The sequence below is a fragment of the Empidonax traillii genome, unplaced genomic scaffold, assembly GCF_003031625.1.
Source record: "Empidonax traillii isolate 1590-97213 ecotype Southwest subspecies unplaced genomic scaffold, ASM303162v1 scaffold153:size895095, whole genome shotgun sequence".
NCBI lineage: Eukaryota > Metazoa > Chordata > Aves > Passeriformes > Tyrannidae > Empidonax > Empidonax traillii.
This window is the reverse complement of record NW_020955346.1, coordinates 695,707-718,295: the sequence shown is the minus strand read 5'-3', so window position 1 is coordinate 718,295 and position 22,589 is coordinate 695,707. Positions and strand designations below refer to the sequence as shown.

Below are 22,589 nucleotides of genomic sequence, written 5' to 3'. Positions count from 1 at the left end.
CAAATGGACTTTTCTACATGAGAATAGAGGCAGGAGGGAAAGAATGTGTGTGAGAGACACGGGCGGTAAGGAGCTTGATTTTATTCTTTGCAGAGCCTTTCTGATCTCAGAATAGCTCTCTATACCCTATGGGGAATCAGTTACTTGGATATGTGTTGGGGGGTGAATATGGTGGATCTTTTAGAAGGAAATAATTTGGGACAAAAAACCAGAACATTCTTGGGAGCAACCAAGCAGTATTTTAAATTAACTTTTGTTTGCTTTTTATTTTTCGTGAAAGATGCAAAATGCTTATTTTTCAACTTCTTTCTTTGAGTACAGTAGTTTAAAACTCTAGAGATCCTAAGTCCTTTTCAGAGTTTTATGATTCTTATTCAGTTAGTCTTCTTATGTGGCAATTAGACTGAAATTAATTTATATTCTTTGAAAAAAAAGAAGTGCTCTAATAAGTTTTAAAGTGGTAATGAGTTATTTTGTCTTGTAAATTAACAGGTTTTTTTTTTTAGCTAACTAATTTTAAAAGTATACAGTTGTGTATATTTGGTTGTTTTGTATAGTGACTCTGGTGTATTATCAAATGCAATAGGAGTATGAGAAAACAATAGCTATCCCTTGAGTAAACAGCACTGGAATTTTTCCTTTGGTTTTCCCTTTAAAATGCACATCAGAGTAGACTCAGCCCACATGAAAAATCTGATGAACAGAATTTTACATCTGTATTCTGTAACAGTTAGTCATCCCTTCACACAAGACCATATATTACCACTGGCTTTATAAACAGAAAACATCTTGTGGTTTGGACAATGTGTTAGAATCTCCAAAAAACAGTGTGTGGGCTTATTTTTTGTGTTTTGGCACTAAAAATAATTCTGAGACTAGTATATATAAATAAAATTACCTTTGGCTTCTGTATTATCTCAGCATTTTTAATTTCAAAACTGAATTCTTCATGACAATTCAGACACGTTCATTAAAGCAATTCTAGTGACTCTTACTGATGATGCAGTTTGTAAAGTTATTTCAAGGTGAAATTAGAGTAAATGTGACCTAACTTTGCAGTTCTGCAAAATTTGTAACAAAGTGACTAGCAAATAAAGTGACTTCATCCATCTGTGAAATATTTCAAGGTCACATTTTTATTGGCTACAAGATTTCTAACTAAAAAGACAGAGGATGACAGTACTTACAGTTTGATAATGTTTGCTTATTGAGCGTGAAATGAAATTTAACAGTGCAGCATGTCTACATTTGTAAATTTATTGTGGTTGTTTAGACTTCTTGGAAAATGAAATGCCAAGCTATCACTTTTGGCTTCCAGACTGTGATCTTTAGGTCCAACAAAAAAGTTCACTTCGTAAAATTTTCTTCTTTAAATATTTAGAGTGTGGCATTAATATTTTTTTTAATGTATTTCTTAAGTAAAACAAAACTTGTGGCACAACTGCATCTGAAGTTAGGATATGGCAATAATACCACCAGGCATCATCATGTTCAGCTCAGTGGGACAGTGTGTGAGGTTAAGCTCTCAAAAGATTTCTACACTGAGATCCTATATTGTAGCAGTATGAAAAGGATGTCATCTCCACCTGAATAGGTAGAGCATGAGTAATTAACAGCCAAGCAACTTCAAAAGTAGAGATTAGGATGGTCAGTTCTTAATACTTAAAACACTTTTTTTTTTAAGTGGTTAAACTCAGACCTAAGGTGGTGGTGTTTTTGTTTGGTTTTGGGTTGGGTTTCTGTGTGTGTGTGTTTTTTGTTTGGGTTCTTGTTTGTTTGTTTTGGTGTTTGGATTTGTTTTTAAGGAGAAAGAAGAATTTTAAATTCCAAAATAGTTTAAGAATTTTGTCAGTCAATACCGTGTGATATAAAATATGGTATAAAATCAGGGAGTATGTCTGCAGAGTTGTTTCATGCTTCTGAGCAAAATATTAATGGTTGGCTAATCAAAATACCAATGATTAACAAGTTAGTTTGTAAAATACACATCTGTCTGAATTTTCATCTTTTAGAACTATATGTATTCTGAGCATCTACAAGACTGAAGAAGTTTCTCACCCGAGATATCTGCAGTAGTTGTAAAACCCTTTGTTGACTGTGTTGTTCTTGCACAATGACTGATAATAATTTATCTGGTGTGGTATAAAATTCCCCTAATATTTTCTTTTATAATTTGGTTAGTGTTGATGAAAACTGAGTTCTCTGAGTATCTTGGTCTCTTGAATCTTGAACTAACTGATTATAAACTTTGCCACTTCACATATGCATTAAGGAATAAGGAACTTGTTCTTTGAGCAGTATATTCTTTTTTTGTGGCATTTATAAGCAACAAAGAGAAATGCTATTTATTTCTTGATATTCACATTTTTCCTGAGGTGTCCAAACACATCATAGGGTGCAAAAACTCCAAGAGCTGCAGTAGCAGATTCCTGCATCATAACCTATAGACTAAGAAAGAAACAATGCCTGAGGGTACGGATCTGACTGAAGAGAACAGGGCAGTGTGAGGATGAAAATGTATGTTAAAAAGTGTGTTAAAGTGGATACGTTAGGGTTGACTTCCTGAGAAAACAGCTTGACAAGCATCTGTATATTCACCATTGATGAAGAGGGCCACAGGAGAGGAATGAAGTAAATCCTGAAGCACAAAGCATCACCAAAGAGAAGTTTGAAAAATAAGACTATGTTGTCTCTGCGAAGTGCCACAGAATGTAAGTTCCAAGTAATCTTTCATTTGGGAACCACTAGCTATCGAAGAGAAGAAACCTCAGTTATCCTGTTGCTTCTGAAATGTATGCTGAGGTCAAGGATCTCATAGCCTTTACAAACAAAACCAGAATTATTTGTTCTACCCTGTATTATTACCTTGTCAAGGGTGCAACACTGAACAAATGATTACTTTATATCTAGTCCCACAATTTTATATGGCAAAAATGTGAAAGAATGAATTTACAGCAGAAAATGTCAAACCTTATATCAGAAGCGAATGAGTTTGAGAAGCTGCTTTTTCCCCCCCTTTGGTTTGCCTCTTAACGTTCAAATGCAGGAATGCTGCTCTCAAGGAGGAGGACTAGCAGACAGTTTTGAAGTCTGTGTATTTACTTTGTATTTCCTTTGTTAACCTCTTAGCAGTAGCATAAAGCAGATCTCTCCTTTTTTGTTGTTGTTGTTTTTGTTTGTTTGTTTTGGTTTGGTTTGGTTTTTCCCCCCCCCACCCCTTGATGGAAGAAGGTTGAACTAGGAAAGAAATTACAGACTGAATGCAGAACCTGCTCTGCGTCCTTGGAATGGGGGACAGAAGATAAGTCAAACCTCATGCAGAAAGAGGTCTCAGAAGCTCTCATTTCCCAAACTGCTGTTGGAGTGAGAGAAATGAGGTACCACACTAATGTTCAATGGGCCTTACTATTGAGAGCTTGTGGATGGAAACCGTGATCCTTCAGTTCTGTGGACACGTATTTGCAACTCATTACTGTGAGAAGTTGTCCTTTTGCCCTTCAGATCTGTTCTTTTTACTTTGTATACTTTGCGGTTTCAGATTCTGCAAGGACAACAGGAATTACTTAAAACTGGATGTAGAGGGTATTGAGAGAGAAGGAGAAGGGTTAATGCACGTGAAAAACTGGATTCTTCATTGCCATCATGTTGGCCTGTGCCTCTAGGGCAGTGAACTCCAGATGGATGGTTTAATTTGCATATAAATTTACGTAGTCTTTTATTGTAAATTCATGTGGTCATAACAAGGGATTAATCTGTAGTTGTCTTCTCTTGATGGTTAAGCAGAACTTTCTTCTTGTCAGAACTCACTGCAATAAAATCTTTCTAATTATCCACTATAACTTGACCCTGATAAAACATACAGGATTCAAGATACAATCACTTTCTGGATGCCTGTGTTTTTTTCCCAGAGGGACTTCTCCATCGCTCCACTTTTCTAGTTACCTTCAGATTTTTTGTATTCTCTTCAGATTTCTCTCCCGTTGCCCATTGTTTATTACTTCTAACTATTTAACTTCAGTTTATTAAAAAATTACAGAAGTTTCTTGTTGAAATAGTTTGTTCATCAGAGAAATGAATATCTGACTGGTGGATGTTTTCAGTAATGAAACATAACAAGGTTTTTGCTGCTCTTTACAACTAAATATTGGTAAGAGAAGAGGTAAAACACCCACCATGGTGCTGCTGGGAAGTACAGACATTCCTCTGCACCAGAGGGTTTCTAAATCTAGATCTTTCCTGTAGTATCACTGATACAGAGAATTGATATTAGACAGAAGATGGACAGAAAGGAGGATTTATATAAAACGGCATGTGGAGGTTGCTCTGTTCTTGTGTTCTGTATCATGTTGGACCTTTGTGTTTCATGATGAAGCCTCTTTAAGCCTGTGGAAGCAGGATGAGATAGTCTATAGAAATGTGTGTGTGTTTGTGTAGAGCTCACTGCTCAATGAGTCTGTGGCCATGGATGGGGGAGAGGATAAGGGTGCATCTAAGGGAGGATGAGCAGGCTCCTTATCCACAACCATTTTTGCTGATCTCGTGAGGTAAAAGAAAGTAAATCCATTTAATGTCACATAGTAAAAAGTCTCTTGCGTGAACTCTTGCATGGAAAGAGATGTTTAGTGATGGATTCTCCTGTGACCTACCTTAAATCTCGCGCATCATATTCAGGTCTTCCACTGTCAATTAACTGTGAAGTCTCACCTACTCTAACTTTGTTAGATGGTGCATTATAGCTCTTGGTCTATGATCTGCAGCCTTAGAAAATATTTTGTGGAAGAACTTAATTTAATGTATTTGCTAGGTATTTTCGTTCTGGTGAGCTGTAATTTCATTAATTAATTATTCATTCTCTCCAGTGCTCTATGTACACTTTAATAATGGTTAGAGTTGAAATGTGCAGTTGTTGAAGAATTGAAAATTAGGGAAATATGTTTTTTTATTCAGTGAGCAGTAAAAACCATATCCATTTTTCAAACCGTTTTTTCATATGTATTTTGTAGTTGATTTGAGATACACTTTGTGCATAAAACAGACACAGTATGCACTATCTTGGTAGTGTTCCCACTAGCCATTTGCTACATTTCTTTAGAAAGATGAAAACACCTTTAATTCAGATTTCACAAAGAACTCTGTTCTAGTTTTGGTATTTTAAAAAATCAGACCACTGCTTCAACCCTGAAGGGCTTTTACATACGGTTAGAGTAGTACTCTGGTTAGCTTTACTTGCAGAATTATTGGTGCCACAAAACATTAAGCAAATTCAAACTTTTTTTGTACATAATTTTACCTGAGCTGTATTTCCTTGGTGGTGGTAAAGTTAGCATTTGTTAATGCATATTTTTATATTCTAATTAGTCACTTACTTAAAGCCCAATAGATTAAAGAGACAAGAAAAAAATAGAATGTATGCAAATGGATTTAGCTGAATTGAAGAGGAAAAAAAGTGTCTTTTCCCCTGGAGCATACATTCTGCATGAAATTCAACTTGACAAGTGACCCTTTCAAAACAGCACTACAAAGATTTCTCAGCATTCTCCATATATGAGAGACAGCGTTCTTGTATTGAACACAGAAGCAGCCCCCCACTTCTCTCTAAATGAAAGTAGCCTCATCTTCTATCCTTTGTGTTCTACTTTATCCTCGTCCCCTGTGTTGGCATTCACATTTACATGCACATTTTTATGTGAGAAAATATTGCAAAAAACAAAACCATTGGGAATGCTAATATAAAATAACATATATAATAAAATACAGTCAAGAACTCAAAGTATTGAAAATATGTGCGTGTTCACTTGTAAAAAGAAAAAGAAGGAAAAAGAAGAAATATTTGCTACTTAATTTACAACTAGGTGATGCAAAAGCTGAACTCCAGCTCTCAAGTCTTGCATTCTTTAATTTGGGAGCAGAAGAAAACAGTGGTCTGTGATTCTGTGTGAGCAGTGAATAACATGAATGTATGACTTGTGACACCAATAGGAATGCATTAAAATCAGAGTATCAGATCTTAAAAATAACAGTAGTGGATAATCAGTATTTTATCACCATCCAGTTCTCATGCAGCAATATTCTAGAGATAGTGTACTGGTTATTCTGCATTTATTTCTATTGTCAGATGGGAGAGATGTGCAGTGTAATATTCAGTATGTTCCTTGCTTTTGATGGTCTTTCCAGATGTCTTTAGGAAGAGAACAGAACTTGTGTTCAGAAGCTGGCCTGACAGAAGGGTTTTGGAGGGGGGGTACCTCAGGGGGATGGGGTAGGCTGCTGCTAGTTACAGCTCACACACAATATTGACTATATACACAGAACTGCTTCTTCATTTATGGAACTTAAGTTCTTACAGGTTTTAATAGATTGTAAATTACAGGCATTTGATAATTTTCAAATTGATAAGCTCACATTTTGCACCAAGATATTTAGGGCAAATTTTGAATGGAAAATTGCAGCCTTAACAGGAGCAATTATGGCACGTGAACAAACATCTCTTGAAAAATTAGGAGGTCAGGCAAAATGATGCTGTAAGACAAATAAGAGGAATAGCTCCTTTGTTAATTATTGCTGTTTTACTAAAACAATGACAGCGGATTATCAAAGGCATCCCTCGGTTGAAAGAGAACCAGAGAAGAAACCATCTGTTCTTTCCTTTTGAGGTTTACTGTACCTTTATGCTTAGGGGCTTGAGGGAGGTGGGGAAAGTACTGTTTCCATTATTAGGCCAACCTTCAAGAACTGTTTATATTAATCATAAATCTTGTATTGTACATGTATAGTTTTGTGGGGTTTTTTCCCGTGCAAGTAGTATGATGAAAGTAGATCTCCTCAGCTGCCATTGTGTTCTCTCATACATAGTTGCCTCCCAGTGAGGGTTGTTCCTTCTCCCAGAAGAAGACTTTCAGGGCCTGCCCAGAGAAGCAGAGGCAGATAACGGAGGGTTTGTCTGTCTGAAATGTTTTTCTTTTAAATACTGAAACATGCTGAGGAACAGGATGCAGAATACCTGCTCAGAACTGTTAATGCTTGGTGCCGGTTCCATTCTGTATTTATGATACAAACATTAGGGAGGCTTGCTTCATACATAGGCTTTAGTTTCAAAACATCATTTTTGCAAGCCCACTCAAATGGAAACGCATGTTAAATATTTACTACCTTAGTGGCTTATCCTTGGATACCAAATAATTTTTCCTACTGCTGGAAAAAGTGCTGTAGAAAATAAGTATGTCACTTGTGAAAGTTTACCTTGTTAACTGCATAGGTAATTTTGTGCAAATAAAATATTAAATGCAGATATTTTGCGTGGTGAGAGACCAAATCTTTACTATGGGTATAAAGACAAGTTAAAGCTTAAATGCTGACATCTCTCTTCTAGAAAATTATCCATGGCTGCAAAAGCATTTATGCTTCAGCTCAACTTTTTGAAAAAGGCAATGTCTTTAATTATATATGTTTTATTACTGCTATGAAATCTTTTCCAGTAAGTCACTGGCCTGAGACAGATTGAGTTTGATGGAGCTTCTCCTTAACTTAAACAGATTAGTTATCAAAATGGAGAATGTAAATATTATCTAATTGGTGTCATTTGGCAAAATTTTTGTTATGCAGGTCATGGTGGAGACAGCATGACAATCCTTGCATCTTATAAGAAGTCCTCTTGAAAATGGCAATAGAACGCTTGCTTCGATTGGACTAGGGAGAAAGGATAAGCCAAAGAGCTTGAGACATATTTAACTGCATCTTTCTGTTGTGGTGTTTAACACCAGAAAATTGATTCTCCAAATTTTAGTTCAGAGAGTTTCAGAATAGCAACCAACAGTTGATAAAACCCTAATTTTTTGCCCTCTGGGCCTAATTATCTTATTCTGTTTGTCACTAGGGATGAAGCTCATTGTCATCTCTGATGTTTTGCATTTTAAAAATTTGAATACCAGTGTTTGTTTCTTTCTCTGCTCCTCCTGTGAAATCAATATACCTTTCTGAAATTGCCATAGGTGTCTATTACATTTCTACTTTTTTTATTCCTTTTCAAGCAGAAGGTTGCAAGAACTATGTTCATTTCCGTGAAGAAATGAGTTGTTAGTCAGAAGAATCTGCAGAAGTGTGAATCAATGAGCACTGGGGAAATCAGTAGTTTAGCTGGTTTTTTTTCTTTTTTTCTAACTACAGCGAACTGTGTTTATGAAACTGAGTTCTCTGTGTATACCTTTGAAAGTAGGACTGTGATAAAATATTTACAGGTATGGCATGAGGAGTAGCTAATGAATGTCTCCAGTACTTTCAGCAAAGCTGTAAAAGATAGTATGTAATGCATATGTAACAAGTTTTGTTGAAAAATCTTTCTAGTATAGTGAAACACTTAATAGTCTGACTCATATAATATATAACAACAGTGTCCTCAGTTAAGGTATTTCCTTCTCTTTAAATTGTCCTGAATATGAGAATATTTTAGGGCAGAGAAAATCCTATCAAAAGCTCAGCTTGTTCTATGTTTAAAAACAAACAAACAAACATAAAAGTTCTGAAATTACTTGTCTCTGCTGTGTGCATTCCTGCAAAATGAAATGTATGCAGTTTACATGCTGGCAAGACTGTCAGTTTGTGTGTTAGAAGCTGCAGGCCTGCTTCTGCATCTTCATTGTAGAAGATGGAACCTGGCCTTTGTAGCAAGTATTAATTAGCTGGTGTGATACAGTGAAGTACAGCAGAGCTTAAAGCCCCTATGCTTATCCAAGGCAAGCTGGTGCTCCACCTCAACCCCTTCATACTTTTCACACATGATAGGTGGGAGCTATTGCCATGAGCAACTGGCCAGTAATACCATTTAGTGCATTTTTCTCTGCTTTACTACATCAGCCATATATCTATGGGATGCATCTCATGAGCACAAGAGAGAAGGGAAAGTCCATCGCACAAGGTAATGCCATGTTTTCCAAAGCTCAAAATCTGCCCAAATTTAGATTGATTCTCTCTGGACAATGGTCAGGCAGTCAGTGTGCTGCATCTGCTGCTAACGGTGCTCACTGAGATCATTTGGCTGCTCCCTAATCTGCTTATTTGCTGTATTTGTCTTGTTAAGGACCAAAGTCTCCCTGGGGCTGAGGACTATGAAAGCCACCTCTCCCACAGAAGCTTCTGCTACAGCAGCATGTTGAGCAATAGAGACACTGGAAAAGGTCGTATTTACTTGATAAAAGCCAAGTGTGTCTGCTCGGTTCCAGTTTTCAGCTCTCATTTAGAGGACATTTTAAACACAAGAAAGTTTACATTTTCTCCTTTTTAAAAAGTAGCTTTGTCATTTTGAATTGAACTTTATAATTTCAGGGATCAGTGATGGCTGCAAGACTTCTGTCTTGAATGTTTCTGACACCTACATAAATAACTTCTTGCATTTGTCAGGGAGAGTCCTCAACAGGAGCAAATACAGCATCAAACCAACATTTTCCTCTTTGAAAAGAGAGAGTGCTGCTTCTGCTGTAGGCTAAGTGGTTTTCATGTTTCACGACACTCATGTTTTTGCTGCTTGGTGGCAGAGCACAGAAGGACACTCAAACTGAAACCTTCAAAAATACAGTGATCCGTTCTTAAAGCCCATAGATGAGGTTTTATTGGCTTTTTTATTTTTGGTAATATGCCTGTAATATTCCTCTAAGGTCTTTACCATTTGAAAGCTGAAAGCTGTGTGTTAGAATAAAAACAGACTTGTAATAAAACACAACCTCCTTATAGAAGTTGCACTAAAAATAGTCCTGGTGGTGCCCTGGGGGTGTTCATCAGCTAGCGACAGTGGCTGCATTTTCACAGCGGGAAAGCAGGGCTGGTGAGGTCAAGGAGGATGAGTCTGTATTCCTGTAGGGAGTTTGGTAGGAGCATTCAGGGTTTTTTGAGCTTTTATGGATAAAATGAGTGTGGGTTTGTGACAATTTTATTTAAAATACCTGGAAAGCTGGAACAAGCCCTGAAGAATTCCAGTGCTAGCTTTCAGTGTGCACTTGTTTTAGGACCCTCAGATAGCAGGTGTAGCTGACCTCTACTAATAACATTCACATTTCAAAACTAGAAAATTGCAGCTAAATACCCATCAATCCCTGTACACTTCTGTTGAAACAGAATTGGGAAGTTACAATCCTGGCTTTTGTGTTACTTCTTCTTTTACCCTTTTAAAAACAGTGCCCTGGTTTACTCTTCGCAAAATAATGACTCACTGAAACGTCTGCATCACCAGAAACTTAATCCTACCTCTGCGTGCTCTTCATTTTCCAGATAATGAACCTGTAACATCTGTTTTATAGGAAGGCTTTCTGACTTCCTCATACCCATAGGTGCAAAATGGTTTATCTTGGGAGCATGGGTGCAGGTGATCGTGTTCAGCACGTGGTTTGACTGAGATGACTGATCAATTCCTGACTTGTGCCAGCAGACAGGAGAGGTCCTGTTGGACTAAGAGAGCTCACTTAGCTTGTGGGAGCATGAGTACAATAAAATCCCTGTGGCAGATGTCAACATGTTGGATTTGAGCAGGCACTGTTTTTGTGCAACAGGGAAACTTCATCATAAACATGGACTGAATTCCAACCTTATCTTAGGGAATGCATGTGGGATTCAGATATGCAGCAAGAGAAGAGAGCCAGTGTCTTTTCTGACTTTTTGGTTGTCTCGTCCTGTGCAAAGGATAGTCTGCTGTATGTTAATTTTAAAGTTGTTTAGAACTCTGCTAGGATTTTAAATGAATATTGTTGTGGTGTGCTTGTGATGTCGCTTCCTTTGTTTGCCTATTGCCATATAGCTGGCCAGCTCTATAGGAGACCTGTCTGTGGAGTGCCTTTTAATGTTTAGATCTAGCAGTGATTAGAATACACTAATGCCCAGTGGGTATATGTGTCATTTTTTAACAGCTGCCGAGCTTTCTCCCTGCTGCTCCAATTAACACATTCAGTACACACTTGCTGGTGAGTGGGCTGTGTGTACGGATTAAACCACTTTGCTATTTATTCATCCAGCGTATGTGATGCCAGAAATGAATTGGCATGTTTCTTCTTCTTAAAACAAAGGAAATCAAATGGGTTGCTGAGCCTGTGCCCGGGTAAATGTGAGGGCAGCATTTAACTGGCAAATAGAAATCTATTTTACCTTGAGATATGGTTCAGTCCATTGACTAACATCTGTCCCCGCCTCCCGGCCTCTCTTCAAATGATGGAGACACAGGATAGGGAGCTCTCAGTACTGGGTTTCCCCTTGCTGGCAGGCAGGTCTCTTCAACTTTGTCCTCTGCTGTTTAATAACGTCTTGAAATCCTGAAATTCTCCTTTTTCTTCAATGTTTTCCTCCTTTATTTATTTTCATGTTGAAATATTCCAGTCAGTCGATTTGATAAAGTGTGTATCCGTTTGTCCCTTTCTCTTATAAAGGGAAAACAATATGCTTCCTAGTCACAGCTGAGATAAGGGAGGGGTTGTTTAATGATACTGGAGCGGCTAGTGGGAGGCTGCAGCTTTGCTTTGGTGCTTGCGGTTAATTCATGCTGGACAGCTCTTTGTGAAACAGAGGGCAAAGGGGGCTGCCGGCTGGGGCTGCTGAGGAAGGAGATGGAGCGCTTCTTGGGCTTTGTCAAGCAGATAAGAAGATCGAGAAGAAGAAAAGGCAAAAAGTACCGGCCAGAGGAGGATTACCATGAGGGCTATGAGGATGTCTACTATTATGCCTCAGAACATTTTCGAAGTAAGTATTTCACATAACCTCATTTTCCTTTGGCTGTGATAAATGTTATGCTTTTAAGATGTTTAAACTCCAAAAATCAAACAATATCCCTCCCTTGCTAGAAGCTGAGCCCCATGTATGTATTAAAAGTCAGTTCCCGTGAGGGCTTTATCTGGCTGTGCTGCTGCTGAACAATACAAATACAATACAGCTGAAGTGGCACAGAAGCTCTCAAAGTGAACGGGGTCTGTTTGCAGACCCTGGTGAGGTTTCAGGTGCAGTCTGACTGCTGGAAACCTTTTGTTAAAACACTCTGTGTTGAGAAGTGAGTAGGGTGGTGGTAACCTTTTTAGAGTGCCTTTGGAAAGCTGCATGGATATTTTTAAAGCATTACAAGGGCAGTGAGCACTTATTTGTAAGTTGGAGTTGATGATTAATGTTTGGTATTGAGGGGGAGTCAGTTTTCTGAGCCTCTGCTGTGACTTGGTCTTTACAGCAGTGAGTGACTCAGGTGGGCTGGTTCCTCACTTCAGGTCCAGAACCACTCACGGAGAATTGTATGGGGGAGGGGGGTGGTGTTTGCTGACACTCATGTGATGGCAGCAGCAGCAGCTCACCCAAAACCAAAATAAACCACCTGCTCAGAAGTCCATTTGCGAACTGTGCGCTGGACCTTGCAACTTCTTAGTGTTTGTCCCCTGTGCCTGTCAGGCTTCAGAGATGTGGGTCTGCCGTGGTTTTCTGGAAGAGGGGATGTGCCCAGAGGTGCCCACAGGGACAGGTGGGAGGCAGGGAAACTGTGCTAAACCCCTGCCTGGGGTCCTGTGCAGTGCTGTGAGGACGAGGTGGTGGCAGTAGAGCCAGTCATGCACAGAAATTGCCTTTTTAAAAGGTTTCTGCTGTTCTGGATAGTGGTTTGGGACCTTTGCAGTGAAACTTTGCCTTGCTGAGCTGCTAAAGTTTGATGCACTCTTTTTGTTGTTCTGTACATGTGAGTGACTGTCAGTATCTTTTTTGCTTCATTTCCCCCTTTATGAAATAAATCATAAGTACCTTACATTTGTTATAAGATAAAATGATAGATGTGATTGTGCCTTACAGCACCAGAGAACTGCTATCCTATAGAAAACTAGGAAGCAAGAGTTTTTCTTACTTGCTTTCTCTCAGTGCACCATGCTTGCCTGTCTCTAAAAGTGAACTCATGTAGGGTGCTTGGCTGTTTACTGGTTTTCTCCTTGATACAATTTTGTTCTCTTTCCATTTTTAAGAAAATTTATCATGCTGAGAGTATTTAAATTATATAAATTATCTATGCTGCTATTATGGAGTTCTTGCAAGAAAACAACCTATTTTAGGGGCAGTGCAGTTATAAGAGGTAACATATTGACATAAAATATGCCATACAAAACCTAAGAATTTTAAATCTGTTCAGCACTGAAAAATATGAAAATTATATATGTTAGTGAAAGCACATAACTTTGTCTTGCTTTTATGTAAATCAAAAGGACTTGTCAAACCCATATGTCAAAATATTTCCCTAGCTGATTGTTGTTTGAAAGTCTTTTAAAGAAGAAAGCAAAACCCCTCAAAAAACTGTCTAATGTAATAAGGATTTCTTGAATGATGTTGAATAAATTATTAACTCTTAATTTAATGTAAGGCACCAAGATTGAGCCAAATATCTAATAGGTTTTTCCTTTTACTCTACTTAAAAAATAAAAGGATAGTGTACACTTTGGCCTGTGGAGGTCATAAGCATTTCAGACTGGGGGAAATGTGTGTCAGATTTTGAAGTGGTGTTTACAACAGCGTTCAAGTACTCAGATTGAATGATCAAAACAGTGCACAGGAGTTTACCACTTCTCACAGTTACTTAAACCAAACATGTCCCAGGAGGTTAGAGCCATGGAGTCTTTATAGAGTTACCATCTCAAGCACAGTTTTTCCTCAAGTGCTTTTGTCTGGTCCTTTCTATGTGCTCTATGTGTCAGTGCTTTGGTTGGATAAGTGTGGTAGCTACTTAAAGCAATGTGCAAAATCTGAAAAGATCCTGCTGGTGCTACTATAAATGCTATCTTAAAATTGAATTTCATGTAATTGGGACAATGAAATGGTCCATATTTAATTTAATTATGGTCTGGTGTTACACTGTTTACAGTATGAATTTAGAGTAATTGCAGAGCTTTTAATAGCCATTCCTTTTGCAGTCATATACTTAAAAGAATGTGTGCTTTAGAAAATGATTGCATTTATTGGTATGATTTTCAGAATATCAGAGCTAATGAAATCAAAGACCGAATGTTCATTCACCTGAAAGGAATTGGAGCTTTTTTAGATTTAGTTTCCTCTCTCTACATTGTTAGGCATCCTTCCTCCATCATTATTTATGAGATATATATCCAATTAGCCAGTACATTTGAAGATTGTCTGAGACAATCACTTTATGAGCTTGTTACTCTTTTCTCTTTCTCCGTTCTCAATATTGCTTAGAGTGTTATACAGAGGCAGAATTAATGGAAAAATGCAGAAGCTGCATTAGAATAACCACAGGATCAAACAGAAAGAAAACAAAGTTAAAAACAGAATAGGCCTCTGGGAATCACAGGAAAAAGGTGACTTCAGTTTGTCCTCGTGCCAGCTGTGCCTGGATATTGGGATATTGTAGCTCCTGCTGTTAGGTGCACTGTCCTTATTCCTCTGAAGCTTTGTCATAGGAGACCACATTAGCTGTGATATTGGGACACAGCTGGATGAAGGGAAGATGCCATTGTGCCTCAGTCTCCCTGGGTAAAAAAAGAGACTCCAGCTCTTGAATCAGATGAATTTTTTATTGGATTTTTCATCCATTTGGGCTCAGTTAAATGCATAACCTTGCTTGGACATGCAACGCCAGCTCTCTCATCTTTCTGAAGAGTCTGTGCTATAGAGTGCTAAAATAACTAAAGTAATAATTTTGGTACACAGGCACATATTGACATTAGTAGTCCAGGCATCGTACTCGTTTCAGTGAGACTTTGCAGTGTGAACATGATGGGTGATGAAATTGCTACCCAACCCACTCAGACAAGTTGGTGCTTGTTGCATAAAACGCTTTAAAAAGCATCATATTTATCTTGAGCAGCATTATGGCACTGCCATTCAACCTATTCCTTAAAATGATACTTTGTATATGAAAAAGGCCCTTGTTATTTTATTGCAACTGTTTGCTAACCATCAGAAATGCTGTGTAGTAGAGTTTCCTGGAATGCTCCCAAAAATGACATATGTCCTTTTATTGAAGTCAGAGTGTTGTGCCAAGACCTTTGAGTTTCAGCCTAGTCTTGAGCGGGAGTATAGTTTTGGGACCCAACCTGATTTGGTCACCTCTGACCAAAACAGTCACTTCTTCCCACACACTAAAGTGATTTCAGCAGTGAGTCTTTATTTTGCAAAACACTTGGAAGGATTTGAGTTCCTTCCAACTGATTTTGGAACTTCGCAGGTTGCATGAAACATGGTTGTCACGATCTGCCCATGCAAGTTTAGAGGGCATTGCTGTGAATGTTTCATGTTAAATTTTGTCTTATTTATGTTACTTTTCATGTCTGTCATCCATCTGCTGAAAGATCCTCTGTTTTCATTGGTGGTTCTTCTTCTTATGCTGTTCCTCTCAACAGAGAGTTTGTTGGCATAAAGATTTTATTTTCTGCATTGATGCAATGACAATATTAAAGAATGATCCCAAAAAGCAGCGTTTAAAGAATTCTGCTAGTAAATGCCCACTAACCTGAAAGCCTTGACCTTAAAATGTTCCATTTAGTCACTCAGAGTCCCATAAATAACTTTCTTCTACCCTTTGTCAAGGCCTGGTGTATATTGTTTAACAAGAGCATTGATATGTTAGACAAAGTAGTCTGCCATAGTGCATCTGCAGTGAAGTAATTTATTGTTTTCCTCTGTGATGCTGTTTTTTAATTATTCCACAATTCTGGTGTGGGAATCATCTGGTTCCTCAGTTTTAGGACAATCAGCATCTTTGAATTTGCCCTCTAAATGTGATGATCTTTCCCTGCTTTCCATTAATTGTCCCTTCTCCCTCCCTTTGTCATCCCTGGAAAGTGAAGGTAAAGTATTTGACTCCTAGCCTCTATCAAATAAGGTTAAAAAGGATTTTATATAAGTCAGAGTTGCAAATGTCCTTTTTGTTGACTGAAATCTGGGAATGATTAGTTAAAATTGATATTGGATATATGATACACTGTTTGAGTTGCTGTCAGAAGAAAAACTTCACTTGGGCGTTATTCTCCAACACAACTTGATGTTATTGTCAGAAACTTCCGCAGCTGCCAAAATCTTAGCAACAAATGCCTTTGCATGTCATACCCTGGGTGGTTTTAAAGCTGTATTAAATATATAAGACAAAACACTGAGGGAAGTGATACACCTCTGGTTTCTTAATGCTGTGGTCAGTAGCAGCGTCACTCTTGTCAAGATATTCTCCATTCTGTAAACTGGTACAAATAGTTCTTGTTTGGAGCAGTCTCATAGATTTGAATGGGGTTGCAGAAGAGTTAATGATTTTATGAGTAATGTGGTGACAAGGGCATTGAATATCTCTAGTTCAGGTTGCAGAGATGTTAATTGATCTTAAGGGTGAGGAATGCAGCATCACCGCTTTTCATTTTACAGAGCGTGTGTTGCTAATCTGCAGTTTAACTGGATACGTGTGTCTGTGGGAGTTGTTCTCCACCTATTACAGATCTTGTCATGTCAGTACAGTAAAATTTCAGCTTTCATTGAAACTAAAGGTAATTAATTTGTTGCAACCTAAAAGGAAAAAAAGGCTTGGTAACCTGAGTAGAGAATATGGCAGGCTTTGAAAGCACAAGGAAAAGAATATTTTAAAAAATAACTAAAATTTATTAAAGCTTCATATATCCTTCACCTTAATGACTGTTTTGTGATTGGTGAACTCTGGTGACTTTCAATAGCTTATAGTTCTTGAGTATTTCTGTCTTCAGTAAGTCAGTTTTTTCCTGAGGTCTGGATAGCCCCAACAGCACGAGTTCAGCAGGAACTGGATGCCATGCCTCTGTCCAGACAGACACTGTCATCACCGGGCTACCATCCAGTGTCAGTTTGCAAACCAGGCACAGTGATAAAGGCAGCTACAGTATTTGAGCTTTACTGCTGGAACAGGCAGTATCAACTTTCCCATTCAGGGGTTTCTGAATGAAACAAAAGTGGTAGAAAGTGATGTTGTCTCTGCCTCCACTGCTAAGACTTCCTGTGTGCAAGTGCCAATTACAATATTTTCCATTTTGGATAAAATTTCATGCAGTCGTTAGATAAAGGTGTTGTACCCTTAAGCTGTTTTTCTTGCTTTTTCATCTTTTTCAACACATGGAGATGTTAAAAACTTTTAGAAAATTGTAGGGGTTTTTTAGAACATCTAGTGCAATTTGGTATTTCATGTCAATCCTCCTCTTGCAGAGAATTGTTTGATTTCTGATGAGGTATGCATATGTTCTGGAGGTTATCCCATTTATCTACCATCTTGCTCATCATGGTTGCCAGTGAATGTGTTCTTTCTAGAGGAACCCAAGTGGGGGAGAAGAATTGCATATTGTTCTCATTTTATAGGCAAGCAACCTAATAGGAGTACCTTATAATATGGAGAATATTAGCAGCTATTCATCCCATGAAATTATTTAGGTCTTCCAAGCCCATAAGAAATATACATGTATTAAAATCTTATTTTACTCCTTTTCTGGTTTATATTGGTTAAAACGTATAAGTCTTGGGATAAGGCTTGTGTTTCTAGATGCTTAATCTGTTTGAATAATGGCTTTAGCTGCATTATGTTGTTTATATAAATTCAAAGATAACTAAATCAGTGCTGTTACTTTTGCTGCAGTAGTGTGATATCCAGCCACAGGGTCTGAGTAACCTAAACCTGAGGCTATGGGGTTCCCTGAAGGACTGGAGCAATAGATTTCTTCTTGCCAGGCAAGTGTCTGCTGGTATTGGTGAAACACTTTCATTATACATGAAACAGGCCACAAAAATTTTACTTTTTTCCCACAGAAAATGGTGGTGCAACAATCAGTTTTAAGTTTGTTACCGGTAGGATTGCTTTTTTGAATGACCCTTTGTGGCTCCTCTTCAAGTGGCCCTTAACCTCGGAGCAGCACAGAGCATGGTAAAGCATTGCTTTGGAATTACTTGAGGGAAAACAGCGTATTTATTTCAAACCACTGAAATAATGAGACCTGAGTTATATAATTCTTTGCATGAAGTGTAAACACTTCTCCCTTCTAGCAATTACGAGTCTACAGTTTCTGTTCTACTTTTCTTTCATTTTCTTCCCAGTCCTATTCTTTACTGAATAATTAGAAATCCTGATTGTCCCTGCTTGAGAAGTGTGCCCATTATGGGGCTTCCTCCTCTTATAGTGGCTGCTGGTGTAAGGTTGTACCTTCAGTGTTTCAGAGAATTTTGCACCCTTTATATTTTAGTGTGTCTAGAATATATGATTTTCATGTTCAGACAAAGAAATATAGAGAGATCTGGGCTTCCTGCCTCATGAAATGTTGTGTAAGATCTTGGTTTTAATCGTGACTTCGTTACTTTACATCATGAACATGTGATGATATAATTGTTTTTCCCCCTTGGATACTAGGAAGTGAATGAAACATCAGGTTTTATGAACTAAGATTAAATAGGGAGGTAGAAGAAACTACTGAGGTGTCAGTTTAAATATTGCCCTTCAGTTCCAATGGAAAACTGAAAACAATTAGTGGAACAAAGAAAGAAACAATATAAGCCTCTTGCTGATGAGATTATAAACATTTATGGAATGATTGCTGAGTTTTGTCAGCAGGGCGTGACAGGAGCTGTAATCAATCATCGTCATGAATATAAACACCTGTTTACCGTAGATAGTATTTGTATAACACAAATGTGGTAGTCTTCATCATATGTGCAGACATTACTGGGCAACTTTGTTTAAAGTTTTTCATCAGAAAAGAGCAGGGGTTGTGCTGTGGTTGGGTGCAGGAGTCCTTTATGACCACACAGCTGATGACACAGGCACCTTAATGCTGCTGATTTTGTTCAGAGGATTTTCTAGTTTCCCTCTGAAACCCATGAAATGATACACAAATCAGCATGCAAGACTGCTGCAGCTCTGTGGACACTTAGTCCAAATTTAAAAGGCAGTAGAGCTGAGGATACCCACAGAACCTTCATTCCTGTTAGGGCTTATTCCTCCTTTCCCTCGCTTGAGAGCTTGAATTTGCACATGTCCAGCACAAGTTGCTGTACCATGCCAGGGGAGATTTGGTTTGTATATACAAAAATGACATAAGCCTAACTTAGTCTGAAAATCTGGCCATAAGGCACCTCAGGCTGTAGCCTTTCAATTATTGCATACCTTTGATGATAATCTGCATGTACTTGTGTTCTCCACCTATAAATGAGGTTAATGGTAGCTCTCATTCATAGGTGTGCTGTGAAAATAAATTACTGTTTGCTAAGCTGTCAAATGCTATAGTGATGAACACCACAGAAGAACTCAGGGAGAAATTAATGTCTGTCCAGAGAGAAGAGCTTGAACAGTGGGTGGGAATTAAGGCTTTGAATTACACTTTGAGCAGTGAGGGGAAAACAAGGTCTTAAATAATTTATCAGGAAGAAATTAAAATAATTTCATTTGGGCATTAAATGAAACAAGGTCTCATACAAGAAGTAGATCGAGTAATTAAAGATTGTGTCATAATGCATATGTGAAAGGAGGTCAAAGTGAGGAATTCTTAAATCTGGCACTTGCAGCTTGAAGTTTGGGGTTTTTTTATGTTTTGTGTATGTGCACATGCATGTAATGGAGAGCGTGAAGCCAGCAGTTCCTTGGGGTTTAGCATAATGTGAGAATTCCATAACAGCAGGTTATGGATGTAATGCTTTCTGAAAATTCTCTTTGAAGTTAAGGTGGCAGAAGTAAATTTTGGTGAATGGCTACAGGATCGGATGGCACATGTAGCACTTCATTCTGTAGTACAGTCCCTGTGCTGACACTGTGAGGGAGCACTGTGGGCAGCTGTGGGACAGAGGAGGGAGGAACCAGCTTTATTTTTTGGCTGTCTCTGGGCACTTTGAACAGATAGATGATCTTTGGAAAGATGACCAAGGGAAGAGCAAAAATGTGGAAGGCAGAAAGGAGAAAGAGAGGTTTGAGATGGCTCTGGGAGAAATACTGTTTGAATGAAACTGTGAAAAAAGAAAGTGAAATAAAAAGTACACAGATATCATGGGAAGTATTATCTCAGTAAATTTTGTTTTCAAGTCTGTTCACAAATGCTTCCTTTGGGTGTGTTCAACAAGCTCTTTGGCTGCCCAGGTCTATTTTATTTTGATCACACTGTCCCTCTCCAGAGGGGTAAAACTCCTCACTCTACAATACACCTTGCCACTGTTCTTTACTAGAGATGCTGGTAGCATCTCTGTTAAAATAGAAAATAAAGGATTCACAATGTATTACAAATAAATGCAGTAAAAAATGAATAGTATGTAAAACGTATTTTAAATACAGAGAGATATTAGCTTTCTGCCCTTGCTTTCTGCAGGTTGGAGTAAGAAACAATTTAAAGCCATTTGTAGGAGCCCAGTTAAGTTGTGTAGTCAACAAGAGATAAGTCCCAGCAGGAGCTGCAGGCTGCAGTGCCAGCTGTATTAGCACCAAATGCTTGGCAATCAAAAGGGATGTGTGCCACACTGCCTGATAACAATGTTGTATCTGACAGCCTAGTTTGGGGGAAATGAGAAGATGCCTATGAGGGAAAGTTGGGAGAGAGCCTGGATCTATGGCAGAGCACTGCCAGCAGCAGCAGCAGCAATGCTCAGGTCACTTGTTAGTAAATCTAAATACGTCTGCTGGTGTTTACAGTTTGGAAAGCAGGAATGTGGATTTTCCATGGTAGTGGAATTTTGCATGGTAGTAGAATTTCACATGGCTTGTCGTGAAAATGCTACATTCCCTTTCATTGCTAAAAGGAGAAGGGAATGAATTCTGAAATGGAGAAACCAAAGCTGTGTGGGCTGGTGATTATAGCTGCCCATCAGTAATTAAATAGAGTGCAGTGTGACTGGCCTCTCTGAAATCCCTATGAATTTAGTGACATTTTTGTAGTCTCTGAAATGCTTCCTCTGTAACTTGACCCATATTTCACCTGGGCTTCACAGATTTGTGGAGGAGTTATGCAGGCATCCCCGGAGTTATGCAGGCATCCCCAGTCCTTCTAAATCTGTTGCTGTTCACTTCTGCCTATGTTTTTCTTAGTATACACTAAACATCTTACAAAATTAAAAGTGTACTTGTGAATGTGGTGGGTTTTGATAACATTCATCTGCTCTCCCAATTGTTGTGTGTTTTTGCTGGCTTCTTCTGACAGGGAACACCCAGCCCTGCACTACAGGAGGAGAAGGAGAGGTTTGTCTGCTAGGAAGGGTATGACCATCCCTTTAAAATGCGACTACTTGCAAGCCTGTCACAAGGGATGGAGAAGGCACTGAACATTATTGTTTTGTAACTGGTGCTTGATTTGTGTGCTGCAATTCAGTGTTTGTGTGTTTTTTCTTGGTTGGTTAGAAAATAGTGCTCCTTTCTAGTTATTTTTCTTTTTTCTTCCCCCCCCCCCCCTTACTACTTCTTTGAACTCAGGCTCTTATAACAAATCTGAATGGCTGTGGATTTTATAGGGCAGATTGTGTCATGCAAATTGTTTCCACAGACTGAGCAAAACTGTCAAAGGCTGTTCTAGTTACAGCCTGGAGTTCATGGTCTTTTGTGTTGTACAGATAATTGAGGTTTTTACAGCCACATATCCATTCACAATAGGTTGTTTTATTTCTTTTAGATAATGACAGAAGTTTATTAGCTGTTGGTTTAAGTCTCTTACAAAAATGTGGTGCTGTTGGCATAATGACTAAGGAGGTTACATCAGTGTAAGTAGAGAAGCAGGCCAAGGCAACACACCACTTCACTGGATGAAAATAGCTTTAATACACAGAAAATACTCAAATCCTCTGGCTTTCTCACAAAATTGTAATTAAGACAATTTTTAAAATTCTGTGAAAGCAACTCCTTGGACTGAATTCTTACACAGCATCAGTGTGTTTGTATTCCATGCACTGGTAAACTGTCAGTGGATTTCCAGGGAAGGAAAGTGTAGTTTTGCTCAGTGATCTCTTGTTTTCTGATACAATGTCTTTGAAGTCTTAGTGACTTCATAAGTATGTCTTATATGATTAATTAATGAATGGTAAGTAGCAGCAGCTTTGTGGCCTTAGTTTTATGTAAACTACACGAACTGATATAGGGACATGCACAAATAAGGAGAAAAATTTAACGTGGTTTTGAGTAACCTACAGAAGTGATTAATAAACAGTTATGATCAGTCCTGCTCATTTTAACTGCTTCTCTAAGCGGTTAAAATTGTTCTTACAGTTACTGGTTATATTTTCTTGGTCACAAGTTACATTTTTAAATGCTCAGCTAAATTAAACTTAAAGAATCTGAAAAACTGGCAATATTTAATCTGTAATAAATCTGTAATAGTTTAATAGCTGAATTTTCCTGAGTTTTTCTTTTGATTACTGATTGAAAATCGGAACTTCCCAGGAGATCAGTGGATGGATTATCTGTCTGTAGTCTTCTAAATTCAGCTTGTGGAATCTAGAAAACTTGTCCATTTTTGAAGTCCAGTCTAATACAATAACAAGGACCATAGTGGTGTGGAGAGAGAGGTTAGGTGATGATATCTAAATGAGAGAACACACATTTTGATATTGCATTCAGTCCACTGTGTACTATGGCAATGCTTTCTTTTTTTTTTTTTTTTTTTTTTTTTTTTTTTTTTTTT

General features: G+C 38.2%; 1 protein-coding gene across 10 annotated transcripts in view; it reads left to right on the top strand.

Moving 5' to 3' along the window:
* Nucleotides 1-22,589, top strand: part of GRIP1 (glutamate receptor interacting protein 1) — a 323,422-nt gene that overhangs the window by 88,944 nt on the left and 211,889 nt on the right. For 4 of the 10 annotated variants that reach the window (XM_027884703.1, XM_027884702.1, XM_027884701.1 and 1 more), the window contains exon 1: nt 11,197-11,712. The exons of 1 other annotated variant lie outside the window; for it this stretch is intronic. In XM_027884703.1, coding sequence (XP_027740504.1) covers nt 11,454-11,712 — 259 coding nt within the window. In that variant the 5' untranslated portion in view covers nt 11,197-11,453. Of the gene's footprint in view, nt 1-11,194; nt 11,713-22,589 lie in introns of those variants that run through there. 5 more of the 10 variants (XM_027884710.1, XM_027884709.1, XM_027884707.1 and 2 more) reach the window with 2 other exon arrangements.